General features: G+C 38.0%; 1 protein-coding gene across 1 annotated transcript in view; it reads right to left on the bottom strand.

Annotated features, from left to right (window-relative positions):
- Positions 1 to 386: 386 nt before the first annotated feature.
- The window catches only part of GLRB (glycine receptor beta), a 45,395-nt gene continuing 29,007 nt past the window's right edge, over positions 387 to 16,774 (bottom strand). Inside the window, exons 7-9 of the mRNA XM_041428000.1 lie at positions 15,358 to 15,510; positions 10,830 to 11,122; positions 387 to 683 (exon numbers count right to left, since the gene is read on the bottom strand). Coding sequence (XP_041283934.1) covers positions 387 to 683; positions 10,830 to 11,122; positions 15,358 to 15,510 — 743 coding nt within the window. The remainder of the gene's footprint in view (positions 684 to 10,829; positions 11,123 to 15,357; positions 15,511 to 16,774) is intronic.

Here is a 16,774-nt window from a genome sequence, read left to right as displayed (position 1 = left end):
CTACATATACTAGAATACTGATTTTAATAATACTCAACGTGCACATCAGTTTCATTGTCAGAAACACTTTAAATTTCTGTATGTTACTAATAACTGAAGAGCGTTATTCAGCTTTATAATGTAGTAGGCATCGTCCTTCATATATATTCCTAAAGCAGGATGTATGCTGTACATTTATATACAAAGTTGGTCAGAGCACAGACATTGCAGTGTCATGCTTTCATTCGAATTTCAGATGCCACATGTTCAGTACAATCGCACGGCATCAAGATGCAACATATTGCTTTGCAAATGCAAATAATTTCACACAGTGGCCTTCATGACTGGGAAGGGATAATGAAATGGGCTATATTTTACACATATGAAAAAAATAAATAAAAGATTTATCATAAATATATGGACCAGTATATGACGTTGAAGAACAAGAAGCAAAAAGGAAACAGTGCTCTTGCATAAAGATCGATTCTCTTTGCTGCTGATGGAATGACAGGCTTGGGAGGAGGAGGCTTCTTGTTGCTCTTGGCTTGAGATTTCCCGAGCCCATTGTTGACTTCAATGGGCTTCCCATAACAGTCATAATTTGATAATTCAAAATCCCTTGGCAAGCTTCCAACGATGCTGAAATCATTGGATCTCAGATCAGATTTCGAAGTGCAAACTTTTTTGCATCTGGTCTCACCAACCTATGAAATAAAGAGTGAGGAGAATCATGATCGACTCACCACAACTCATTAGCAAACTTCATGCAGCTGCTAAAGTACACTGCAAACAAACACAGAGCAAATTACTTGTTGATAGGGATACATTACATCAGACTAATTTGTGGAATGGTTATGTTATAAAGTACTTAAGGATGATCAGTCAATCATATCAACTAATCCAAACATTTATAATTGTGTAATTTTCCATGCACAAGGTGCCTCATGCTCTGCAATCTGCTATAGTTAGACTCCTTCATTTTAAGATGACAGAAGGGGAGAGAATATTTTTGTGGGGAGTATTTTTGGATTTTGATTCTGTGCTGATAAACCTGTAGACCTGATATTATTCAATATTTGCATTTTTCTAAGCTCTGAAACCCATAGTCAAAATTAACTCTAAAATTCAATGTTTGATGCAATTAATTTCAGTTTATTCTGGTTCTAAAGACTTATCAGGTCAGGATCCTATATCTCATCCTACAGTGACCATCTTGCATTGTACCTGTGGAGCTTAGTGCCTTCTAAAGACAGGGAACACAGATGTAACACTATTCTCAGCACTGCAGAAGTGTTTAACTGTGAAATCTAAATCCAACAACAGAATTCCTGTGTTTCCTATAGCTCCTTTAGTGCTCTTGGGGATCAAGCAATAATTAAATGTTCCTATATTCTCTTCCTTCGATTTTATAAACTTTTTCTTTCAGATTCAACTCATCTCTAGGAGAACCAACCCCACGCTGTTCAGGGAGCTTAAGTGATTTAGAGACTACTTGCAAGGCACTGTGCTTTGTGACTTGGGTAAACCACCCCCAAATTTTCATTTCAGTTGGACTACTCAGGAAAGCAGAGAGAAAAAAGAAGAAAAAAGAATACAGACTATAAAGTTGTTCACATATATAACCTTAGCTTTAGTTGAAAACTGATAGTCTTCAGGCTATACCCATGGGCAACTGACATAAATGTATGTTTCAGTAAGGCTTTCTGGAGCCACTGGTCCACTAAAACTCAGTTATGCGAAAAGCTGCTTGTCCCTTTTACCCATTAGCCTGTCTCTCCTCCACAATGGCCTCAGGTATTTTACCCTCAGCTCTCTCCACCTCTGGTTTTCTGCAGTTTTTGGCTGATAGTTTGGGAAATTTGCATGGTCATATTTTGTAGCTACTAAAATAACAATAGTGTCATAAAATACAGTAACAGGTTTATGGATTAATGAAAAAATGTTCTGAAGGATATTATTAGCTTCTCTATGACAGTGACAACATCTCCTGTGTGGAAAGAACTGAGGCAGTCAGGAAAAGACTTAAACTTTGATTGGGGCTTTTACTCCTATTATTGACAAAACTGATTCTAGTGAAAGGTGGAAAAAAAGCATGGCGCTATTCCTTCTGAAAAAGAGTGGATGCACCTTCCCAGATTTTCCAGAGTCCTATTTCTCATTAAAGCAATACATTTTGAAACCAATGCATTAAACAGAGGTGCAGGTTTGTCCTGGTTCCAGCCAGGGAGAGAGTTCATTTTTGCAGTAGCCAGGAGGAGGCATGGCCAGGGCACAGAGGTTATTCTATATCACGTCATGTCATTGCCAGGGCTGGGGAAAGAGATTCTCTTCTGGCACAAAGACTTTTCTTCTGGTCGACAAACGTGCAGCGGGAACCATCTGGTATTGCCTATTGCCAGAGAATTTTTCTGTGAATAATTTATTTTCTTACACCTTTTGTTGTTATTATTGCTGTTAACTGCTTGATTTTTTATCTCATTGCCATTTTCAGTAAATTTTTCTTATCTCAAACCATTATCTTTACCTTTTGTGCCTCCACTTGGAGCAAGGAGGTGGAGCACTGCATGGTTTTGGTGGGAGTACTAAATTGGAGAATACCATTTCTAACACTCCACAAAATCAAGAGTCCAGGTTATAAAAAAGAAAAACAAGATAGGTGTTCCCTGATGGCAGGCAAAACTATACATACAAATCTCTTGCAACTGTCTCCCAGTCCTCAAAGATCTGACAGCCTAAGACAGTGTTCATTACTGGAGTAGCAGGGCCAAACTGTCCAGTAAGGTGGTGACTAAGACACAGATAAACATGATTATACAACCCTGGGTGACAGGATGCTATTATTCACCAGTCTGAGACATTCCTTCCAATCAGATCACATCCAATGACATAGGTAATAAAGATAGAAAGCAGACCCTTGTGCAATGGAAAATGAGCTTGCAGGACTGGGATGAATGTTAACTGGAGTCATAGGAATATTAGATGTTTTCCATGGTGAGACCTAGCAAGATTTAGTAAGGCCACTACAAGAAATAGAATCATGTATGAAATTATAGGCCTCCTTTTGGATTTGAAAACTTGTAGTCCATTCCTCATACTACCAGCAATATGTTGTAAAAATTCAGTGACACTAATTGTAGCCTAAATTCTCTCATTTATAGCACAGAAAATTCCTGTTCCAACTGCAGTATCTAGAGTGCTCCCCTAAAGACTGTTACAAGTCAGTTCTCATTCCCATTCAGGACTGAGAGTGGATTCTAGGTCACCTCTGCCTTATAAGCAGAGAACTGTTCACAGCATGTTCACACAGAGCTCTGCTTAGTTCAGTGTCAGCTGGAGTACTGATTTATCAGGGTGACACAATTTTCCTTGTATGAGCAACCTGGCCCAAATTTTTCTTTAGTAAGTATACGTAACTTTTGAAAATAATTTCATCTATTTCCTTGGCTTTACAAATCTGACATTCTTCGATTTACTACACTCAGCTGCTGCATAAACATATTTTAAATTTTTTTCTCATATATCTCTTCAATTCTCCAATGTTTCTGTTGTTTTAATCTAAATTCACTCCAGCTTTCCTTAAACAATGTTAGATAATATAAAGTATATATGATTATCTGGTTTTTTATTAATTTTGTCTTGATTTGTGCTAGAAGCCTAACAATAATCCTAACAATGCCTCTGTTTCTCCTGACTTTCCACATTTACTGCACAAAAAACTTACCAAAGGCTATAGAAACCTTTTCTGTACAAAAAATATTGTAGGACTTGATTTTAGAGTACTACACTGAAGGTGTGTAAAGAAAAGAAAAATGTTAAATGCTATATCCTTTTGACTATATCCTGACACAGAAAATATTTGATGTCATTTGCCTTATCCTGCCCCAGCATCATGACCTGTGGGCCAGACCCAACCCACAGGATGCTTCCATCAGATTTATGGTTTTTCCCCAGCAGGGGATGAGGAGCAACTGTTTGGGAAGGGAAGGCTTCAGGGATAGTGTAGGGACACCCTGCATTCCCAGGCAGCTGGGAACATCCTTGTCCCTCTGGCATGGATTTGGTGGGGGGCAAGGACACCGCAGGAAGGTGACGGCTCTTGGGGCTTGGCCCGAAACACAAACCTAGTTCCCTGTTTCTTCCAGGACTGGACAACCTTGTCTAGGTTTGGTATGATGGACAGAACACCTGTCTTTTGAAGAACAGCTCAGAAATGCCTAAAAATGCCTCCTAGACTCCATAAGGCCCCTTGTGATGATCCTTTCTCAACTTTTAAATAATTCAGGCTGACTGGTGCTCGGTGCCAAGCTCAGCACCTGCTGCTGCTCCAGAGCTGCAGCATGTGTGCCTCTGCAGAATGCCTTTGGTTGCAGAATTAGTGGAATAATGTAAGAAGAAAATGGGGAAAGAGATGAAAGAATAAGTGCTGCCTATGCATGCAGACTGGCAGGGAGGAGCAACCAACTCCCCAGCTCTGCCTCTGCTGCTTCTGGTGCTCCTCCTCACTTTCCACATTTATTGCCCAAACTAGTTACACTAGATTTTCCTTTAAAAACATCCAGGATGGAGAATTTTTTCCATGACCTTGTTCCTCAGAAACATATGTACCTTATTTCTAATCTGAATTTATTAGGCTTCAATGTTCACAAGGCATGACTATAGTTAGTGTGATTAACTGCTGGTACACAGAGATGGTAACGAAACTAACCTTGATTCTGCATAGTTCAGATGATGTAATCAGACTGACATATGAAGCCAAGAAAAATGTTCTTAAAGAGTATCTTACCTTTGCATCATTACCTCTGTCAACCTAATTGATAATATTTAAAAAAGTTATATTCAGTTTGATTAAATCAATAAACACACAGATCAACTTTTATTTCACTGCCCCATTTATTAGCTAACATGGGGCTGAATTATGAGTAATATTAAAGATAATTAATACTTATAAACAATAATTATTAGATAGAGCACTGTAAGCTATGCAATATTCTCCACTGATTGATGTCAGGCTTATAATTATTCATGTTAATGCCACTTAGCTTTTAAAAGTACTGGCACAAAGTTAGCTTCTTGATGTATTTTGAAACCCTCCCAGATTTAAAGGATTTATTAAAAAATCAACATTAATGCTCCACAGCACTCACAGACCAGCTTTGTAAAAAAATTCTAGATGCAACTTAAGCTGAAATATTGATTGTAAAATGTCTAACTTTAATAGTTACTGTTTAACATTCTCATAAGCTACTGTGAATGAGAACTATTTCATCCACACATTGAATACATCTGGCTTTCCCCCAGACATAGAGCAGAATATTTGTCAATGCTTTTCTCTTCTCAGTAAATTCTTGATACTTACAGAACCTCTATCTTTACCCAGTATAGTACCATTACTCATCTTACAAGGCATTGTATTCTTCCTCTGTACGCAAAGTAACTTCCTATTGCCCTCAGTTATGCTAAGCATATATCTTTTCTTACTTGCACAATTATTTTATTGAGTTCAGCTTATATTAACTGCTATCACCTCCAATTTGCCAGTGAGGAGAAAAGAGAAATGCTCAAAGCTGAATTAGTTTTAAATCTTTGGGGAATGTTTTCAATCATGCTGTTTGTTAGGTTTTGGGGTTTTTCTTAAATTAGTGTACTAATTTAAGTTTACTTAAGTTTACTTACTAATTAGTTTACTTCTGGTTTGAACATTATTAGCTCACCAGTCCCATTTACACTTTTTGTTTAAATTCTTCCATCCAGATTAGACAGTTGTCAAATTTGTGAAATCTGACCTTTCACAGCACCAAAAATATCAGGGACTTAATTCAATTTGTTTTGTGCAAATAGAATAAAGATCCTTTTCAATTGACTGTTCATCCTGTGATCAAGTCCTCTTTATCCATCAGGATGAAGGGTAATATAAAAGCCATCATTTTTGACAGCAGAAACGTATTGTCCATAACTCCTAGCAAGGCTTCAAACATGCTACAGCACTGGCATCTTTTCAAGCCCAGCACGTGTCCCTCAGGCTGAAGAGCTTCCCCACTAGAATGCTGTGTTCCCTGTCCAACAGAGCACATCCTCCTTGCCACAAAACCACTCTGCTGCTGTGCTCCCAGCCTCCTGCTGGCATGCAGATCTGTCCCCAGTGCTGCCAGCTCTGGAAGGGGCTTCCATACAAGATTGAAGGAGTTTTTTAGCAAGCTCTGTTATTAATCTCTCTTGCACTTGTTTTGTGCTCTTCTCTTGTTCTTGCCATAATGATAGATGTAGATCATCAATAAAGTAGTGATTGTTTAGCATTAGTCTGTATTCACATTGGGTCTATTTTCTGGTTCAGCTCAGCAGGAATATGCTACCACATTCCAAATATTCCTTGCAAAGTACAGGACAAAAAATATTAATGCATAAAATATCACAGTATTACAGCACAGCTGAGGTTGGCAGGGACCTCTGGAGATCATCTAGTCCAACCCTCTGCTCAAAGCAGACTGCTCAAGGCCTTTTTACAGTCGTGTTTGAATTATCTCCAAGGATGAATATGGGAGTCATTGGAGCAGAAAGTACCTACTCTGTACCTGAAATGCTGTCAGGAACTATTAAAATAGGCTGCAGCCTGTGGTTTTGTGTACAAGGTAAAATGTAAGCTGGATTTTTGGTGGTTCTACAATAAAAAAAAAAAGAGTCTGTAGTTCCATGTGAGGGGAAAAAGCCTGAGAAGAATAAGTCACCACAGGTCACCACCAGTGTTCAAGTACATTATAACTCAGTAGAGATGAACATAACCCATCTCTGGTTTCAGAGACTAGACATGGCTCTGACAAGATAAAGCAAGCAATAGCAGCACTTTTTAAAAATAACTGGCATTAGAGCTATTACCATCACTTGCATAGTGCTATTCATCATCTGCCAGAACCATTCTTTTAGCAAATGTTCTCTCCAGTCATTAGCACATTATCTGTGGGGGACAGCTTCTAAAAACGGGCTTGATGAAAATGTGACTTTTCAAATTGAGGGGTGTTGTTATAGTTAACAGTGCAATCTCTCACTGTAATCGCGTCAGCAATGAAAGCAAAAAAAAAAAAACCAAGATTCATCTTCAAAACATTTCCCTTTTTGCTTGTTTTTCTCACTGTATGATGTTTCATTGCTAGGAAACACACACAAACTCCTGCTGAGGATTCCCAATAAAAAGCCAGTGCAAGCAGTTATCACCAGATTGCATAATTTTCTCCTCTGCTTAGAACAGCATCTACTTGCAGTCGCTATGAGCTGAGGGAGCCAAGCTGTATTTTCTCATGGTTTTTTGCCTCTAAGTGCATAGCCACTGCTTCTCCTAGAAAAGCACATCAGAAGTGCTTATTTTCTCTCCTTTTCCCTACAGATTCAGGGTGATCTTGACAGACAGACCACTTGACTTTAATCAGACAGTCATATTGATAAACCTCTGGATTTAAAATGGCACTGACATTTCAAGGGTTTTTGTTGGAGGGAGCATGACTCATAAAGCTTGGACTTGAGGGGTTGGCGTGTGCTAGCAACATGCAGCTTTTACATCAGCCAGTTCTTAGGATCTGGTGAAGTAGCTGTACATCCATAGAAGCCTTTCTCCATCTTTGGGTGATTGGCAAATTGTGAGCACTCTTTTCACCCTGCCATATTCACTGTCACTGGTGGTGATTATTGATCATGACCATTGACTATTGATACAGTGACAAAAGTGCTTTCTGCTGAAAACTTTCAATGGACCCTTGCAGGTTCTGTTATAGGGGATCTCTTCTCCTAGATTGCAATTATGAATTATATTAAGCTTTTAATATTCATGATATACTGAAAAGCTTATCCCTTTACTCCATAAAATTGGAATAGCTGCTTGTATTTTTAGGGATTATCATGAGGTTTTGTTATGGTGGTTTTTTACTAAAATAAAATATGCCAAGTCTCCAAACCATATGCCATTTTAACTTTCACAAACGGAGCAAGCACATGAAAACAAGTTGTTTCATGAAGACTGGAACCAGGGATATTTGATTGCCCCACTTGCTTCCCTCTGATCCTCCTAATAACCAAGGATCTTCTCAACCCAGCAAGTCCCCTGTACCTCACATGCAGGCCCTTTCCCAAGATCTCCTGCAGACACATCACTGCTGCAACACTGCAAAAGCAGGAAGGGCACAACTTGCTGCTCAGGGAACACAAACTACCACAGCATCAGGATCAAGGGCATTTTAAAGTGAAATAAAGTAACTTCTCTTTTTAAATTTGATTCCCCTCTGAACAACTTACAGATATGTATCAGCACCATTAAGTTAATGTTTCATAATATGTAAGACCTAAATTTAAACAGGAGAAACACTTATAAATGGAATTATTCATGCTGTTTCCCCACTTCGAGTTGCCTGCTTCCATGTTTTTCTGTTGAATTTACTTCAAGTCCCATCTGGTCCCATCTGGTTTCAAGCCTAGCTATGCTGACATTTCCAGCTACACCCTCAGTCACTTTTGTCTGAATATCACCTCCTATGTGGAAAAAGAACATAAACATTTCTATAGGACATATACTTATTACAGGGGTGCAGTTATAAGTCATCCTTTTCTCCTTAAGCTATACACTGGGCCACCTAAGTCTTTCCAGATATTTAGCAAAGTATTTGCTCTTGCCTCCCACACAATCCTACATGACCCTGATGAGAAACAGCTCCTGAAGTTCTGGGACAGCTCTCTGGCCTCTTTTTGTTTTGTATTCTTTATGCCTTTCAACATACAGTTTTTTTCCATTACCTGCTTCTTTAATGTTTCTCTCCCTTGCATATTTTCCATATGACAAATGCATTCTCTACTTGATCATTACTAGGTCTGTATGGGAGCAATCCAAATTTTATGAGGCAGGCCTAGTTTTGGATTAGAAGTCAGAGCTACCAAAAGATTTACACCTGTTCTGATTTAGGACTTTAGTACAGGCTTTTTCAGAGCCAAGAACTTTCAAAGTACTCCTACGCAATAGCAGATTTAGAGAGGGAGTTTTCATCTAGGCAGATTTATAGCTTTAAAATATATAAAATCTAGCATTACTGTCCTACCACATCCTGATGTCAAATGATTAACTAGTCTGGGACCTTTTTCTATCTCAACCTGGTCATCTTCACAGAAATTACCAGCCTCGGATACGTTTCCTCTGGTAGGGTGTGTTTCAAAGCAGGTGGATTAATTCAAGTTGGATCATTAGCCATGGGCCACTCAGCCACATGACCAACTTTTACAGCAAGGAATACCTATTTCCACTATGGCTTGTAGAATAATTTCTTTTTTGTAAATCTCTGTATAAAGATCATCAGAAGCTACTTGAATGTTAAAGGTTTCTCATAACAAACCGGGAAGATTGGGAAGACCCTGAAAAGTGCAGGTCAAACATGAGAAGCTGAGCCTGGCATCTCAAGATCATGGAGAGGAAATGCTAAAGAGGAGGGCAGACTGAATTCTGAATTCTAAAAACCTTCCGCCTACTGCTAGACACCACTCATGAGGAACATTGCTGAACTTCTGTGGATAATGATTCCCCTTCTAAGTCTTAAAACACACTGTATACCAGTGCTAGAAATAGGAAAAATATATTAGATGCTGCTCTGCTGAGTTTTTGCAACTATTCTGTCAGAAGAAACAGCAGAATTTGGGACCTGCAGATTGCTGAACACAAAATTATCACATTCAGTTCAGGGAAAGCAAAACCACAGCAGAGCCACTTTCTTTCTGATGTTGCCTAGGCTTGGGGAATTACTCATGACACAAGTCAAAGCAGTCATGGGGTTACTCTAAGCCGAGACTGGTTGCCTACCAAAGCATTTCCCAAAGATTCTTCTACCAGATGAGAATCATGATAGTTAGGTGCACTGTTCTGCAATACCTGCAGCTCTTCTGGACTGGGGACAATTAGTTATGGGGCAATCCCAGCTTGATACTAAGACAAGATTTCAGCCATTCTTGCATAAACTATTCCTTTCTTAAAGAAACATTGAAGTCACAGTGTACCAATATTACCACTTGGATCTAGCCTAATAGCTTTATTTTATACAACAGAATTGCTGAGTCATTGAAAAGGACAAGCCAAATTCATAATAGATATGCTGTAGAATAACATGTTTTCTTCTGCAGAATAAACGTCAAGTAAATACCACTTAGGACTGAAGGCAGTTGGACTGGGACGTCTGATAACTCTTGAAGCACAAACAGGGACTTCTAAAATATCAGGAATTTAGCAATATGATGGAACACTTCGGCCTAAGTGAAGATGTACATGTCATTTTTAACCATATAGTGAAATCTGACTGATTTACACATAAACTCCATCTGGCAACAAAAGAAATGCAGGAACTGTTTGACACAAACAGACAGGTCTTTTGTCTACAAATGTCTTGACTTGTGGTTCCTGGCTTCATAGGCATGCAATGCAGTGCAGCTGTGGCTAGCCCAGGCAAAGCAATGAGCTGGGTGTTATTTGAGTACGCTCTCAGCAAATACTGTCTGAGAGTTCTGTCCTCTGAATAGTTACAGTTTGACAGCTGCTATTTATTATGAGAAAAACAGCAACTGTAAAGCTGCTTGCTACTTTATTTACCTGAAGCTAACCAGCAACCTATGGTTGCTATGGTATGAAAAGACAATTTTTTCACTTAGAACTTCTGACCCCAAATCACTAGGGACCAATTGGTCAGATGGCTGGCCATTAGTTACCAGCATGTTTTTACTGTCTTGACTCCTTCCAAGATTAAGCACGATTCAAAATTATTACAAACACTATATTCCTGGAATTGGGTTAATAGAGAAGAATGCTGATTTTGCATACAAAGCTTTGCAGTTCCTACCTGTAAAGTGCTGATGTGAACAGGAGTCCCTGTGCCATTCACAGTGTTCTTCTTGGCGGCATTTCCACCCTTCCCTTCCACTTGCTCTGCCTTGGCAATCTTTGCTTTTTCAGCTTCAATTCTCTTTGGATTGTTTAGCATTACCTGAACCACAGCGTATTCCACCAGGGATGCAAACCCAAAGAGAAGGCAAACAATCAGCCAGACATCTAAGGCCTTCACATAAGACACTTTGGGAAGTTCAGCAGCAAGAGTGGTACATTCAGATGCCAAGCTGAGCACTGAGAAAATACCTACAAAAAGAGAAAACAATATATTGAATAAGAAAACTTCCCTTTAATGGCACTGGCTTTGCTCTTCCTCTGAAACAGACAATAGTGAATGATGTTTTGCAACAGTGAATGGGACTTCACAATGTGGTCAGTGCAGCAGGTGTACAAAGTGCACATGCCTTCAGCTAATGAACAAGTTAAACACTTAGGTAGGGTAGTGCAGTTATTGATGAATTCTTAATAATGATAACCTTCATTTTATAAACAGAGAAACAAATAAGTGAGGCTAAACTGGTTGTTATGGTTTCCCTGTCCCATCAAACATCACACAGTTGGGAAATTGATTTTTCTAAAGAAATATTTTACAATGTGCATCTAATTCTGGAAAGGTGGAAGAGAAATTTATGATGCTTAAGACAAAAGACTCTAAGTTCTTTAAATTAAAATAGCATTGTCCCAGAAATCTAAATTGTGCTATAGCAGGAGCAATTCTCTGAATGAGCTGCTCACAATTGTGATATTCAGACCTTAGGTAAAAGGAAAGTTTTTGCTGATGAGCAAAGCTGTACGAGCAAATCAAAAAACCTTTGTTCCCAATTCACTGAGAAGATGAAAACGTGGAGGTGACTGAGGGTCACAGTCATTCCCTATTTGAGCTTCCAGAATCTACAGGAAGCTTTCTAGATAAAGGGCATTTCATGAAGCCCTTATAATGAAAAAAGCCCACATGTGCAAAGGCTGTTAAAAGGTCATATTCATCATGGATTTCACCAGGCATTTCCCCTAATAAGGCTTCCAAATGTCACCATCAACACAGGATTCATATCACAAGGGACAAATACAAGCTTGACGCCAAAGAAAGATTTCTCACAGGCTCCTGTGAAAATAGTAGCACGAACAGCTACATTTGGAAAAAGCTAACTTTAGAAATGGCTATCATGTAGTGAAAACTTAGTTTAATCTCCAAGTTCAGAATGTCCCATTTTGGTTTTGTGAATGCTAATGATAAATTATTATTTATGACTGAGAGGCTTAATGAAATAGAATTGATGTCTATAAAAACGTTGGCCAAAAGGAGTCTCAACTATGTTTCTTATAGTGCATGAAAAATTTTTCATTCACAGAGAGATTATTTCCTTCAGATATGTTTTAAGTAACTGAGGATGTGAAAATGTAAATTAAAATGAAACTATCTGTATTGGCCTATAAAAATATTAATTTCTACTTGATCACAAACAACAGATTCTTTAGCTACTGTTCCCATTTGGATTCCAATAAGATTGATATGATATTTTATTTAGCATTAATCTCAAATTGACAATAGCTCTTAGAACACTGAAGCATAAAGGAATGTTAACAGTCATGTGATTTTAACCCACAAAATTTTATGATGCTTTATTTAGAAATGTGTAGTATCAATGTATCACTGCAAAGCTGGACTTTTTTTTTTTTTTTTTTTTTGTCTATGGGGATAATAAAGAATGACCAGATGTGTTATCTCAGAACAGAATGATACAGCAAATACTGAACTGAATCCTCAGTGTAATCCTCTGGCTTACTTTCCATCTACTGTATCTGAAGCATTCATATACAAACATTCCCATAAGGATAAAAAGTGAGCATAGGATGCTTTGCTTTAAAAAAAAAAATTTCACTTACCAACACCTGCAGACTGGAGATCCTCTGGCTTACTTTCCATCTACTGTATCTGAAGCATTCATATACAAACATTCCCATAAGGATAAAAAGTGAGCATAGGATGCTTTGCTTTAAAAAAAAAATTTCACTTACCTGCAGACTGGAAATGAACACTAATTATGGATCACAATGAATTGCATTAGCAAGTAAAATAAAACAAACATACTGCCTCTTAATATAACTGGGACAATTTTGCCTGTGTCCCAGGCACTCTGTTCATTCTCTAACAGTGTACTGCACCAAGTTCCATACTTGACTGCTGAAAGGCAGCCTCTATCCTTCTCCTGAATAACAAAATTAGCCAATAACACAGACTGGCTCAATGTCTTGGATATAGTATTTTCTTCCTACTGACTTTAAAGTTTTTACTATCTTAATATGTGATAATTAATATCATGACTGGTGCCAAAAACATTTGTAAACCCACTTTTTAGACCTTAAAAAACTATACCTTACAATCTTGGATTGAACTCTACAGAACTAATTTATACATTCTAGCTGAAAAGATTTTTGTGGAGCTTTTATTAACATGTTCAGTAGAGCAACTGAGGCCACAGCGACCAGTAGCTAATTTTCTTTGGAGTGGATTCCTACAATGAAAGGTTCACTTTCAGAGTCTAAAAGACTTCTACCTTTTCAAGGTAAGAATAAAGTGAGACAGAAGCACAGAAATATTCTATTCAGCAACCATTTGCTGCCTGATGAATGTTGGCATGGCCTCAGAGACCCTAGTACCAGAGTGTAAGCTGCACTTCTGGCAGCTGCACTAGGTGCCTACTTATCACAATCCAAAGCTTAAGGCTCAAATGTGAGTGAGGAGCATGAGTAAATAAACTGAAAGATTTGAAGCTCCTCATCTAATAAGATCTGTAACTAGCCACTGGTACACTTTCTTGAGGCTAGATATCATTTACTTTACACACAAATGTTGATCTTGTTATATTTCAAGGTCAAGGATCTCAAGGATGTCATTAGAAGAATTAGCTTGTTGCTCTCCTGAAACTGGAGAAAGATAAATCTTACCCCAGTGACAGTGTTAGTAACTGTCATACTAAATACTGACTCAACTAAGGGAGTGTCAGATTTACAGGTTTTTTGCTTTTCTGGGGATTAAGGAAAAGTCACATAGTCAGAGCAATGGCTAATGTCTTTGAAATTCATTATCTCATAAATGCTAATGCATGAAACAAGCCAATAAACACTTACAATGAATGAAATAAATAAACAATAAATAAGCATGCATATTTAGTTACAAAGACACCCACATTACTTAAATCTATGCTAAGACTCCTATAAATCTAATATATCTTTAATAAGCCCATCTGGTTCACTATTTGAAGCATGGGATTATAAAACTGGCAGTACAGCTTGGTTTTGATTCTAGTTTTCCAGTTCCTCTTTCATTCTTTTTAATTTAATGCATGTTACATTTTCCCCACCATTTTTGTCTTCAAATGTTCTCCTAAAATTTTCTTTATTATATAAAGCAACCTTGCAAATTTTCAAGGTAAAAGATTATACTTGTTACTTGCTATGAAGCTAATACAGAATTGAGACTTCTTCCTAAGTAACTATTTTCAAAGGTTAAAAGAAAAAAAAAAAGAAAATAAAAGGAAAAAAGAAAAAAAAAAACATTAAAAAGGCTGCACAGGAGTCATATCCTGTGGGGGTGTAGCAGTTCCAGTGTGGGTAAGAGGTTTGTGACCAAGGCTGGCAGCTGGAGGGATACTGCAATTGCACCACTGGGGAATTGGAAACAGGTGCACTAAACCTCCTGGGAGATGGCAAAGATTTGGAAAGTATGGACTTGGAGAGGAGGGAGTGCCAGGGAAAATGGGAGCCTTGGGAGGCCAAACATGGGAAATGGAATCCAAACAGAAGTGTCAGGATGCAAGAGCCTGGCTCTGCACGTCATTGAGCTCTTGGGGTCAGCAGGTTTGGCCACGCCAGAGCTGTAATCCAGCGTACAATGCAATTAGTCAAGATAATATTGTTACTATTAAGTCCGTGTCCTGCTATTTCATAATAAATTAAGGACCTGCCTACTGTGTTGAGCTGAGCAGCATGACTGCATGAGCTTGAAGTACTCTCACGAAGCGAGTCTCTCATGAAATAAAGCCAGTCAGGTAACATGAATGCTAGCTCTTTTCCAAATATTGTTTCTATTAATCTTCAGAAAGACTTCTCCAATAGGTAGCTATTAAGAGCCTTACTTATCATCCTGCTTTCTTATTCATTTTTCAAATGTTGAAAATTCCTGTAAAATGCATATTGCCTGTGTTTGCAGCATCACCCGTGCATATACTGATCAGATTTGTCCAGGCTGAGAGGAGTGGAGAGAGTGTGCTTGTCACCCGAATGCTGGAACTACAATCAAGTGAACTCCTAATGCCAAGATGGAGTTTACAGGACTTGGAATGAACAGATTTCAGTGAAAATGATGAGTGGATAATGGAAGTGAAGTTGCTTTCAGGGTCCAGTGTCATGTAGCCAAAGCAACTGAGAATGGCTCAATGGTGTTACAGTGGATCACGACAGTACGTGAAAACGCAGGTTACCCAGCGGGACTCTTGCAGCACTTGCATCAGGATTGATCCAAAATGACAGCCAGGACAGAACAACAATTAGCAGTGTAGGAGCATAAACACCCATCATGTAAAATCCAACTTGTCTTCTTAAAGTGAAGATTACTTCTACACAAGTGTAATAACCTTTAAAGAAATAAATGCATTAATGTTTAATGGGCTTTGCAGGTGAACCTTTGATCCATATCTTCCATGTCTTTTTCTGCTTAAGAGCAAAAGTTCAAGGCTTTGATTTTCTTTATAAATGTAAAGAGTTTCATTAAAAAAAAAATTAAAACCACAGATTTCCTAAGCACCATGTGTGGTTAGGCTGTGGTACTCTGTGGTCTGTAAGGAACCCATCCACTTTCCAAAGCAGCAGGAGGCTGAAGCGACTCCCAGCTTTATGCTGGCTTCAATATGCAGTTCAGATAAAACCAATGGAATCTGGCAGTCCTACTAGCTTAAGCTCATCTGAAAATCCTACTTAGCATTAATTTGTGTAAAAGATGAATTAAGAAATATTAGTCTAGCAGGTTTAGAGTTGAATGAGGTGTTCTGAATGTGACTCTAACCAGAGATTTCCCCAGTACCAAAAGTTGGCACAAAGAACTTCTAAAATTGGTACAAACATTTTAAAAGAGACTCAAGAAAAGCTGCAAATTTTGTAAACAAGGAACAATGTAACAAATCTTTTAAAATGAACATCTAAAGCATATAAACTTCAGAAGATATTTAAGACGAATTCAACACAAAACAAAGTTGCAGTTACTAGATGTTTTGCTGGAGATAACAAATGTATCAAGAAGTCTGATGACCAGAAAATAATTTCTGCCCATATTTGCACTCAATTAGAACTGGAATTTCTATGTTAATAATAACACAACAGTGTTGGAAAAAAACCTGAAATCTTCAAAAACTATTTTATCACAAGAAAAAGGCATTCCTATGTTATAACAACTTCAAAATTCAAATCAGACTGTATATATCAATCCAGTTGGTGAGATATTTATTTAGAACATAGAATGTGTCCAGAAGTTCTCCATTTTCCTCCCATATTGTATCAGTTAAGTGCTGTATAATGATACATCATTGTAAAACTGCTGTTTGGGCATATAAACACCACAACAACAAAAGTATAAAACATTAAGGACAAACACCCTTGTGTAGAAGACACTATACTGTATTTTATAGCTCATTCTATCATCTTCAGTGATCAGTTGGCTGAAAAATTTTCCCTCTATAATTTATGAATGGATTCCAGACTCTTTTAGGTTTTGTTTTCAAATGAGAGATGACCTTCAAAATTATTATTTGTTTGTGTTATGTAGGAAATGCATTCTGTATGCCTTCATTTGAATAATATTTCATCAGACAGAGAATAGAATCTATTGCCCTCATCATTCAGCTC

Source organism: Onychostruthus taczanowskii, unplaced genomic scaffold (genome assembly GCF_017590055.1).
Source record: "Onychostruthus taczanowskii isolate IOZ18803 unplaced genomic scaffold, ASM1759005v1 scaffold12, whole genome shotgun sequence".
NCBI lineage: Eukaryota > Metazoa > Chordata > Aves > Passeriformes > Passeridae > Onychostruthus > Onychostruthus taczanowskii.
This window is presented reverse-complemented; position numbering and strand designations above follow the sequence as displayed.